Source organism: Triticum aestivum, chromosome 3B (genome assembly GCF_018294505.1).
Source record: "Triticum aestivum cultivar Chinese Spring chromosome 3B, IWGSC CS RefSeq v2.1, whole genome shotgun sequence".
NCBI lineage: Eukaryota > Viridiplantae > Streptophyta > Magnoliopsida > Poales > Poaceae > Triticum > Triticum aestivum.
Genome location: NC_057801.1, coordinates 834,376,034 through 834,387,651, shown reverse-complemented (window position 1 = coordinate 834,387,651; position 11,618 = coordinate 834,376,034). Strand labels below are relative to the sequence as shown.

The 11,618-nt window shown below is 42.0% G+C and overlaps 1 protein-coding gene across 1 annotated transcript; it reads left to right on the top strand.

The window, feature by feature from the left end:
• The first annotated feature begins 260 nt into the window (after nt 1–260).
• Nucleotides 261–11,075, top strand: LOC123072784 (disease resistance protein Pik-2). The gene is made up of 5 exons (XM_044496426.1): nt 261–528; nt 673–812; nt 900–1,998; nt 3,211–3,825; nt 8,992–11,075. Exons 3-5 carry the CDS (start codon nt 949–951, stop codon nt 10,918–10,920), a joined length of 3,594 nt encoding a protein of 1,197 aa, XP_044352361.1. The 5' UTR covers nt 261–528; nt 673–812; nt 900–948; the 3' UTR covers nt 10,921–11,075.
• Nucleotides 11,076–11,618: the final 543 nt, after the last annotated feature.

Sequence of the window (11,618 nt, the reverse complement as noted above, 5' to 3'; positions counted from 1 at the left end):
TTTCCCTGTTAACCAAGAAACAATGCCCTGTGCTGAGGTACCGCCAGCTGGAGTGATTAGTTTAGTTCCAATTTGGCCTGCTAATTGTCTAAAAAGAATTCAGGCCTAATGCAAGGTCGGAGGTAACTGAATTGCATCTCAAGCTCTACTCCTACAGTGAGACATATGAACCGTGTTCCGATGCTTGTTCAAATAGAAAAGCTCTACCCTGAAAATTAGTGTTATTCTATTGTGGTAATCGATGCAACCGACCAAAAGCATTCACTGGCCCACAAGATTCAATACAATACTAGCATTGGATTCCATTTCTCACAAGAAAGCATCCACACAGCTCGCTTGCACACACCATCCTCTTCTCCATTCTGGACTGCAATTGTGTTTCCTTGTGTTCTGCGTGTGTTGAGAGCTCTGAGCATTCCAACAGCAGAGCGAGTGGCCACTGCTGCCCATCGTGAAGGAGAAGGCATCCAGCTAGCTCCTGGACCAGTACAAGATGATGGAGGGGTGTAATGGCATCCCTTCGTCCTGGTAATTTCTTTTGTCTTTCTTAGTCTGCTCTGGTGGATCCCTCCATCCTCTGAATCAAGTGTCTTCGTTGATCTTAGTTGGAACATTTGGCTATTTGCTAATTACAGTTTTATCAATTGTAAATTATCTTTCTGGTTCGCCCAGATCTCTGAAGTTTGTCACTTGGGAGAACGCTGGTGTTGAGGTTGCGTTCACCATCATTGATTTCAGCGCTGTTTTTTGGTCGCTCACGAGGCTACTATCATCGCCTTAGTCTTCATCTTCATCGCCGTTGACAACACCAGGTATGCTCTGTTTCCTCTTGCTATTTACCTCTTCAGATTTATCTCAAGCACAACCGTTAACACAGAGCATTAGTTTGCACTTTACAGTATAGCCTCTATCCGTCAGAACAAATTGATCCACACAAATATCCAGTAAATGGAGGCTACGACCATCAGCATTGGCAAGTCCGTGTTGAGCGGGGCTCTCAACTACGCCCAATCCGCTGTTGCCGAGGAGGTGGCTCTGCAGCTTGGTGTCCAGCGTGACCACTGCTTCATTTCGGACGAGCTTGAGATGATGCAGTCATTCCTGATGGCTGCGCACGACGAGCGAGATGACAATAAGGTGGTCAGGACTTGGGTGAAACAAGTCCGCGATGTGTCCTACGCCGTCGAGGACTGTCTCCATGATTGTGCCGTTCGTCTTCAGAAGCAGTCTTGGTGGCGCATCCCTCGCAAGCTGCTAGACCGGCGTTGTGTGGCGAAGCAGATGAAGGAGCTTAGAATCAAGGTGGAGGATGTCAGCCAGAGGAACCAACGGTACCACCTCATCAAGGGTTCTAGCTCCAAGCCTACCTCCATTGTTGGGCAGCCTACCATCTCCAGCGCAACGATGTCGGCTGCCGATGATGCAAGGCTACTGCGGCAGAAAGCAAAAATGGATCTCGTCAAGTTGATCAATTGCAAGGATGATGCACTTCGAGTGATAGCGTTGTGGGGCACAAGTAGCAGTGATCTTGGGGAGATATCCATCATTCGAAGTGCCTATGAAGATCCCATGATACACAAGAATTTTGATTGCTGTGCTTGGATCACATTGATGTGCCCTTTCAATCAGACAGATTTCATTCGAAGCATCATTAGGCAAATTTATGTTAATTCTCTTCAAGAAACAGGAAAAGAAGGAAAATCAGCTATTGGGGCCCAAGTTTTGAGGATGATGGCAACGATGAAAGAAGATGGTTTGGCTCATGAGTTCGAGAGATATTTGAATTTCAAGAGTTACCTAATTGTACTTAATGGCATACGCACCATCGAAGAGTGGGATTGCATTAAAACATGTTTCCCAAACAACAAGGAAGGAAGTCGAATCATAGTATCCACTGAGAATGTTGAAGTTGCAAGCTTATGCATAGGAGCAGAGGATGAAGCTCTGGAGCATAAGAAGTTATTTGTTGATCGATCTCTTTATGCTTTCTACAGTAAGGTAATTTCGACGTCCTGAAAATTGTCAAATTAATGCTTGTCTTGTTAAGTTTGTTTAGTGCCGCAACTAACGGTTGACATAATCAACTAGCTTGGACTTGTGTTTTCCTGAAAGTTTTAGGTTAATAGCTATTCTACTTAGTTTAATTAAAAATTACATTTTCTCTTTCATTAGAAAGAATTTGTAGGATTTATGTACATTTTACTTACCCTACTACGGAGATATATAGTAACCTTAATTTATCAAGGCCAATGTTGTTAGAAATCCGCCCACAGGATCGATCACATAAATTCACACGAACACACGTGCGCAACAACTGATAGCCAAGGGTGCGTCTCGCACCCTCTAATTCCTCTCTTTATTGATTTTCTCTTTTTCTCGGTGTTACAATAGTCATGGTCTGCCTGTGTATATATAGGTGCGGAGCTAGCCGCGCTCAACCTGCACAGAGCAAACCGACTAGGACACGCAGCAAGATACAAGTTCTATCCGGACAAGTACTACTCTCCTAATCACCGTCTACCTTAATCACACTTTATACTAATTCTAACAAGACTCAACATGACTATACGTACTAGTACTCCCAAACTTACCTAACTAATTATACTAGCACAATAGTTTATCCAACACTTACACCCATTAGTTTGGATTAAGCTAACAAATGTGCATAAATGACTCCTGGTGTTTATGCATCTCCCCCTCCACCCCCCATCATCTGTTTGCATTGCATGTTGTCTGCCTTAGCCTTAGATCCAATCTTGACCATGCAAATAATTCCAGTGGTTACATATATACCTCGTACTCCATTAGTTTTCTAGCTCAGATCCTTGACTCTCATGTGGAGTTATTTGGCTTCCTATACTTATATGCTCTCCATTTTTCACACCAATGAAAGGTTCCAACCACTTGAACTTAACAGTGTTTCAAGTAATCAATGAAGGAAAATCCAAGTACCTATTTTACATGTAAACTCTTTCGTATCATAATATTTTGTTTGATATTTTACATGTTGAAGTATTGTGCCCAACATCATATCCAACTTCCCTATATATATTGGGAGTCTATATATATATAACAAACTACATGATTTATTAGAGATTTTCATATCTTTTTAGAACAGAAGTATTACATGAAAAAATACAAAAAAGGACAAAATATTATCATGTGGAAACGAAGACAACACCTAAGCATTACTCTTGTGCTTGTATTTAGGTTTCTCAGGAGGGAAGGAATTCGGAGGAAAAAGGGTCCACCTCATATGTAACCCCTAGCGTTGTTAACAGCTCTGCACACAAGAACATCCTCACTCGTATGGAGACAATGGCTACTCTAGAGGAATCTCGCCTCATCGGGAGAGGGAATGAAAAAGAGGAAATCATCAAACTAATCTCAAATAAAGATCCCCAGCAATTTCATGTGTTCTCCTTGTGGGGAATGGGTGGTATTGGAAAAACAACACTAGTGAGGGATATCTATCAAAGCCAAGAGATTAGTAGCATGTTTGATAAGCGTGCTTGTGTCACAGTCATGCGTCCTTTCAATCCAGCAACACTCCTTGGGAGCTTAGCTATGCAATTCGGAGGTAAAAATGGGACAGATTTAAGGACATGTTTAGAAGGAAAGAGATATTTGCTTGTTCTTGATGATCTGTGGTCCTTATTAGAGTTGGGTGCTATAAAACAATATTTGCCAGAAACGGCAGCAAGCTGCATTATAGTCACCACAAGGGAAGAGAATATTGCGAAGCACTGCTCCAAGGATGAAAGAAATATATACCCTCTTCACCATCTGGGTCTTGTTGATGCATGTACCCTCTTCAACAAAAAGGTACAAATAAAGTAGTGTCATTCTCAATTAGTTGTTGTATTAATCTGTCTCCCTCTTATTCCGAGTAATGTTACGGAATATATGGTGTCATATTTTGTGTGTGTGTTTGTGAGTGCTACCTTCACAAGAAATATCTTTTTGAGCACATATAACAGAATTGTAAAAGCAGCTTGCTAGGCCTTTGTCCACTAAAAAATTGACTTGACATTTCTTAGAAATCATACACATGCTAGAGTAATACATATAAGTACAAAGGGCACCGGAATACATAAACTACGATTACAATAAGGTGGACACATGATAACATATATAGTTATAGTTAATTAGGTCCCACCAAATAATTTGTTGAATTTGTGGGCATAAAAGTGAATTAGTATATCTGTTTCGCTGTAGAACAACAAATAAAGGTTTATCCTACTTATATGGTACAAAAGGGGTGTGTATAAGCTTTTTTCGCTAATTATTGAAGTTATTTGGCCACTTTTTTCTTGTGGACATATCATATCGACATTTTCATTCATCTGTTAGGATAATCTTGAGTCATGATCGGACTAGTACTAGGTTAGTACGTGTGAGTCAAGTAGTACAGGGTTAGGAAAGTGTTAAGAGTCCATAATAGTTTGGCGGGAAATACACTTTGGTTCCTGGTTGTATATGCACCCTATATGGGGATTTTTTTTAATATTTTAATAAAAAGTCAAAATAGGTAAGAACTATTTTGACAAAACATTTGACTTACTTTTGCACTAGTATATAAATCTCGACGAAAAAAAACCATAGTTGATCTCACAGCAAAAAAGACAAAATTTATATGCTATTATAGGTCACTATTCACACTATTTTAGTCAAAAAATTGTCTTTTTTGAAAAGAAGTCAAAGGGATATTTTTTTTCTCACGAGTACAATAGAAGGTCAAGTTTATTTCAAAAATATTTTCAGGAATTTTCGACTTTTTGTTGAATTACTAATTTTTTTTCCATATAGGGTGCATATGTCCCCATAGACCAAAAGTTCCCCTCGATAGTTTGGCTAGCTATAATCAGGTTTCCGGCTAGGAGCAGTACTTGAGGAATACGTGCAAGTCTATGTTTCATAGTCGGACTAGGATTGAGTTAGTAGTGAGTCATGGATGGACGTGTATATATATACACGGGCAAGCCATGAAGATTGTAACCGTGAGTCAAGAAAAGGAGAAAATAAAAAGATGGAAAAAGAGACGTGCCTTTGGCAAAAGTTTTTGTATGTGCGTTTTCATCGCGATTTGATGTGATCGATCCTGTGGGCAAGTTCCAACAATTGGCTAGAGCAAGGTTCAGGAGTCAAGCGCTTGCCCTGGGGTTGTGACCCGACTAACGCCTCGGGGCGGGCGATGTGGTCGCTGGGTGGTGCAGTGACGAGGAGGATCGGGAGATTGTCGTTCGGCGGAGCGACATGGAGGAAGATGGCGGGATGTCGTCGGCAAGGTGGTGGAAGGTGATCGTTGATGGATGCGGTGGTGCCGAGGTGCGGTGCTGGAGCTCATCAAGATCGTGTTCCGGGGAAGATATAGGAGTCAAGTGCGTGCTAGTTCATTGTCGTCTGTGAGTCGTCGTCATGTCCAAGTGCTCGTCTCTCTGAGGAGGCGTTGAAGATGAAGCGTGCCTACGTCGTCTATGTGTCTCGACGAGAGGATCAAGTTCAAGTATGTGGGGGCCGGTAAACCAGTGAATGTGAGTCTCTTCAATGAGGCCATGGCTCTACATGAGGCTGGAGTGCATGGTGTAGTGCACGGGGTGGTGTGATCCACAAGGAGTCGGCATGTATCTTGCTCGGGTGGATGGTGAAGTCCACCGGGTGGTGTATTCCACAGGTTACTAGCGAGGTTGGGTAGTCCAAGGCATATTCGAGGTGGTCCGTAAATTCGCCAAGTTAAAATTGGGGAGAGATTGTTGGGGTCGATGAAGCCTATAATTTAACTTGTCGTGGTGCGAGCGGATGAGTCGACAAAGAGTGAATCGTCAATGAGCGTCAAGATCGGTGAAGCACGAGGAAGATGACAAGTCAAGATTAGGGAAAGATTGTTAGGTTAATCTTGAATCAGGATCGATTAATACTAGGTTAGTACGTGTGAGTCAAGTAGTACAGGGTTAGGAAAGTGTTAAGAGTCCATAATAGTTTGGCTAGCTATAATCAGGTTTCCGGCTAGGAGCAGTACTTGAGCAATACGTGTAAATGTTTCATAGTCGGACTAGGAATGAGTTAGTAATGAGTCATGGCTGGACGTGTATATATAGCAAGCCATGAAGATTGTAACCGTGAGTCAAGAAAACGAGAAAATAAAAAGAGGAAAAAAGAGTCACGACAAAAGTTTTTGTGTGTGTGTGTTCATCATTATTTGATGTGATCGATCCTGTGGACAAGTTACAACACCATCCAGATCTACTGCAATAAAACACACGCTTCAGTAATCTGCTCGTAAGAATCTTTAGTCACAGTCTCATAGGCTCTGTTTTTGGCTCAGTTCAGTCCTTACATCAAGTCACTGAGTTCTTACATATTTGTATATGTTATAAGTCAATTTTGGCTTTGGATGGTTCGTGATTTTTCTTTTTCTAGCGTTGATACATGAATTTCTAGAAAATCCGTAAATAGTATATAACAAAATCTATATATTGTATTTATATATTTAGATAAAAGGAGATCATACATCTTGAAAGTACAAGTGGATAAGTTAAAGCATTATGATATTTTGACTTCCTGAAATTGAGCACATTTCCATATCTCCTGCCATGCTAACAAGTAACAATACATAAAATGAAAGAATCCTTAACTGAATAGTGATAGAGGTCGTGCAAGATGATTATTTGTATGTAACAACATTCTTCTTGTAGAATGGTAATATATTGACTTCTGTGGGAGAACATATATTCCTTGTATCCTACAGGAGTGTTGATTGCACAGAATATCATATAAGTATACAATGAGATAATCTATTTGATCGGACCTGAGAGTTCTAGTAATCGGACAATACATCTGATTAAAAAAATGGCATACCCAGTTCTGAAATCTCCCACACAAGGTGGGGTTTGCGAAGCCAATTTCTAGACAGTTATCCCTGCATATTCTGCAAGGCGGTTGGTTTGAAGCCAGGACGTCGAGGCCAGTACATCTGATTAGATGGGAAAAAATTGTCTTTGAAACGCAGGAATGGCATACAATCTCAAATATATCTTTTATAATTTCAAAATATTGCCATGTTTTGGCATGCATGTGTTTATGCTTGATTGGTTGATTTTGTGTTAGATAGAGCACATACAAATTTGCGATACTTTTATCATATTTTGTAGTAGAAATTTAAAAGTTCCATACGTAGCTCTTTCAATTCATGCGCTACGAATGTACCTCTAAGAAAGCTAAGGCTTGTTTTGTGTCTTCATATGTGAAGCTCCTTCAAATTCATGTTTCACATGGGCGTATGACTGTTTACATTGTTTTTGTTCTCAAATATATTATTACATTTATTTTAACATTAGGAAGTTTGGTTTTCAAGGAGTTTTAAGTACTTACACTTTTTTTAAGGTAGTAGGCATGTTGTCCGCCTTCATAGTGGTGAAAGCCCCAATTGCAAAGTAGGGAGGGTTACATGAAGTAAAGCCCTAAATTGGTCTTCACAATTCCAGACGTGTAAACAACATAACCTACAGGCATCACCAAAACAACTCACCATTGAGTGAACCACAGTAGGCAACAAACTACAACATAGCACTAGAGTTGCTAAGTCTTCCTGATCTTGTCTTGGTACATGTTGGAGCTTCTGGAGCCTTGGTCCATGCATCAACTATTGATAGAGGGGTCACGGAGGATTGTTAGTCTCGAGGGCTGTGTGAGCAAAACTCTGTAAATCTTGTCTAACAAGCAGAGCAGAGTCGCCCAAGCTGGTTGCGCTCCGAGTCAATGGCAACCTGGCACTGTTGAAAGGCCAATGTGTCCTGGCCACCAAGCACCACCACAGTCGAATGACGACTGCCTTGCCGCCTTCACACCCCCCACCGCATCCACCTCACCACAGCCACCGACGAGAGACTCGGAAGCATAAAGGTTAGGCTGGGCATTTGGTTTAACTGAAGTGTTCGGTTTGGTTCTTCAGCTTTTTGAAAAGTTCGGTTTTGAGAAAATCATGACCAATCGGTCATTTGAAGAACTCCTAACTGAAGATTTGGTGGACCGATATTTCGGTTGAAGAATCGGTTAAGATCATAATTGACCGATAGATTAGAGAAATGAAATCAAAAGAAGGCACAGTTCTGAAATTGATCTGAAAAAATCATTATGTACACGCAAGAAGTAAGATCCTGCAAGTAAAATATCAGATCCTAGTAGCAATATCATCACGTGAAATCATCAACACCTCATGAAGTTGTCAAGAAATCCACAATCACATAATAAAATGCCAACACAATGCAATCAAAGGGAAAGCGGCAGATCGGAGGGAAGGGGTATGCGTTTGCCATAGCACATAGGTCGGTGCAGCCGTCACCCACCTGCCGTGGGCGTGGAGAGAAGTAGAGGTGGCACATGGCGGCTAGGGTTAGGTGTTAGATGGGAGGAAATCGGGAGTGGAGGCAGAAGCATCCAGGCGCAGGTCGGTCTGGTCTCTGCTGAGATATTGTGTTGTGGGTTGTGGCCCATTATGTAGATTTTAGTTCATGTCATAGCTAATCGGTTTTTTCAGTCTTTCGGACTAGCAGTGTGAGTAGGGTAACTGATGTCCAATAAAATCAGTAGCAAGACTAGTATTAGCAGTAACCAGTTGAGAGGAGGCGAACTGCAACCATAAAAGTAGAGCATGATGGGAAAGGGCATTGTTTTGCTTGGCTTTCTTGGCGTGCAGTGCAGGTAGGATTGAATGAGATGATGGGATCATTGCACTAGGGTATCTTGCTAGGTAGAAGAGGAGAGTATTTTTTGGAAGAAAAATGATGGTATACTAAGTGAAAAAGATGGATGACAGAGAAACCTATTAACTAACCAAAAGCACCCGTGTCTCACTTCTACATCTTTATACCACATACTCCCATATGTACGGTACTGTAAGGTAAATACTAAATAATGTGTTAGATAATCACAATAGTGTTTATATGATTTCCTTCTTGTAGTACTAAGTGACTTGATTGATACCAATTTCAGGTATTTAAGGAGACCGTAAATTTGGATGAGCAATATCCAGAGTTGGTTGAAGAAGCAAAACTGATATTGAAGAAGTGCAGAGGACTTCCCCTTGCACTAGTCACCATAGGTGGCTTCTTGGCAAGCCAACCAAAAACTGCTTTTGAGTGGAGAAAATTGAATGAGCATATTACTGCTGAATTGGAGATGAATCCAGAACTTGAGATCATAAAAGCAGTCCTTATGAAAAGCTATGATGGTTTACCCTATCACCTCAAGGCCTGTTTCTTGTATCTGGCTATCTTTCCTGAAGACTACATGATTGCACGGAGACGCTTAGTGCGTCGGTGGATTGCAGAGGGTTACTCAAGTGAGGTGCGTGGCAAGTCTGTGGAGGAAGTATTGGACTCTTACTTCATGGAACTCATAGGCAGAAGCATGATTCTGCCGTCTCAACAGTCAATTCATAGTAGGAAAGGAATTGACTCTTGCCATGTCCATGATCTCATTCGTGAAATTGCCATCTCAAAGTCTATGGAGGAGAATCTTGTTTTCACATTGGAGGAAGGGTGCAGCTTAAATAACCAAGGCACAGTGCGTCATCTTGTTGTAAGCAACAATTGGAAGGGGGATCAAAGCGAGTTTGAGAATATAGTAGACTTGTCCCATGTACGATCGTTGACAGTGTTTGGAAATTGGAGGCCATTTTATATTTCGGATAAGATGAGGTTACTACGAGTGCTGGATTTGGAAGGCAATTGGGATCTATTTAATCATCACCTTCAGCACATTGGGAAGCTTCTACACCTTAGATATCTTTCTCTAAGGGGACATGCTGATGTATTTCACCTACCAAATTCGCTGGGGAACCTGAAACAACTCCAGACATTAGATATTTCAGGTACAAGCATAGTAAAGCTACCAAGGACCATCATCAAGCTTGTGAAGATGCAACGCATTCTTGCTGGCAGCATAGGAGAGAGAAATAGCAATATATTTGATGGTGCAGATGAGCAGTCACTAATGAGTTTGCCTTTATATTCAGCATTGTGTTGTATGGCATGTTGTGCACCTAAATTTCTGGCAGACGGTCTTGAACTTGACAATGAAGCTCAACTTAGCAGGCGTGATGTATGCACTGCGTTCTGTTGCAGCATATTACCTTATTATGCGGCAGGAGGACGAAATCCAGGTGGTGTTGAAATGCCAAGAGGGATTTGGAAACTGAAGGCGCTGCACACACTTCATACTGTGGACATATCAGTGGGGAAGACTGTTCTACAAGATATAAAAAGGTTAACCCGGTTACACAAGTTAGGACTGACAGGCATCAACAAGAGAAATGCTCGAGAGTTGTGTTCAGCACTTGCTTGTCTCAGCAGCGTGGAGTCATTGTCATTGCGGTCACGCGGAAACACAGGTTTATTCGGCTGCTTGGATGGCCTGTCCTCACCTCCAGAAAACCTGCAGAGCCTCAAGTTGAGAGGCAACCTGGCTAAACTGCCAGAGTGGATCCAAGGACTCAAAAATCTTGTGAAGCTGAAGCTAGAGGGGTCGAGAATATGGGAGCATGATGTGGCCATACAAGTCCTTGGGAATCTACCTAACCTTTCCACCATACGTCTATTGAAGGGCTCGTTCGTTGGTGAAGAAGTCCGTTTCAATTTCCATTGGGAGGCATTCCTGAGCCTGAAGGTGCTGCAGCTGCATTCTATAGAAAACCTCAAGTCGGTGTGGTTTGAAGGACGAGCATCCCCTAAGCTTGAGTTGCTGCAGTATTCTGATGAGGATATACCCAAAGTTGGGTTGTTCTGTGGGTTGTCATATCTCCTAAGCCTCAAGGAATTTATGCTGCATAGGTCGGACTGGCATAAGAGCGAGTTTGTGGAGGACCTGCGCTGCCAGCTCACAGAGAATATTAATGGACCCATTTTGAAGAGTTGGCAGTAGCTGTATTAAACTCCCTTTTTGTCTATGTTAATATTCATGTACGTATTAGTAGGTCCCTCCCTTGTGGTGGTATTTCCTTCGATTAATTGAGTTGATGTAAGCTGCTACTCCGTTTGTGCGGGCGCACGGTGGTATGATGGCAAATGGCATCCGTCGTTTTGTTCCTCCGTCATGACTCTTTGATTTCTATATGTATGTTTGTGTGAGGGCAGTTTGTGCTGCTGACAAACTGTCTCCCATGGCTATATATATTGATTAACAACAGGATTCGATCGATTGGAGTACTGGTGTTTGGGATTTGGGAGCAACTAGTTAGAGAGACAATTGGAGATGATCGTGTCTGTGTCTGTCCACCCTAATTTCAGGTTGGTACGGTCAGTATTTTCAACATTGAGATAATGTTTCCTTTGCTTGAAAAGTTGTACTATATCATAGGCTGCGAGGTGTGGAATGAAGACATGTTCCTGTTGGTGGCTAGCTACTAGTACATGTATGAGTATGACTTGACTGACCCAAAGTGCCACATCCAGCCCAAGACCTATGCTCTGCTCTGCCGATGAAGATGAGGGATACCGAGGACGCCAAAATCCTTAGGCCGGACCACTACGTCAGTCTATCTACCTCTGAAACCACTGACTAGTCTGAAACTGTACAATCGTCAAGACATCCAGATAACCTTGCGGCGATGGCTGATCACA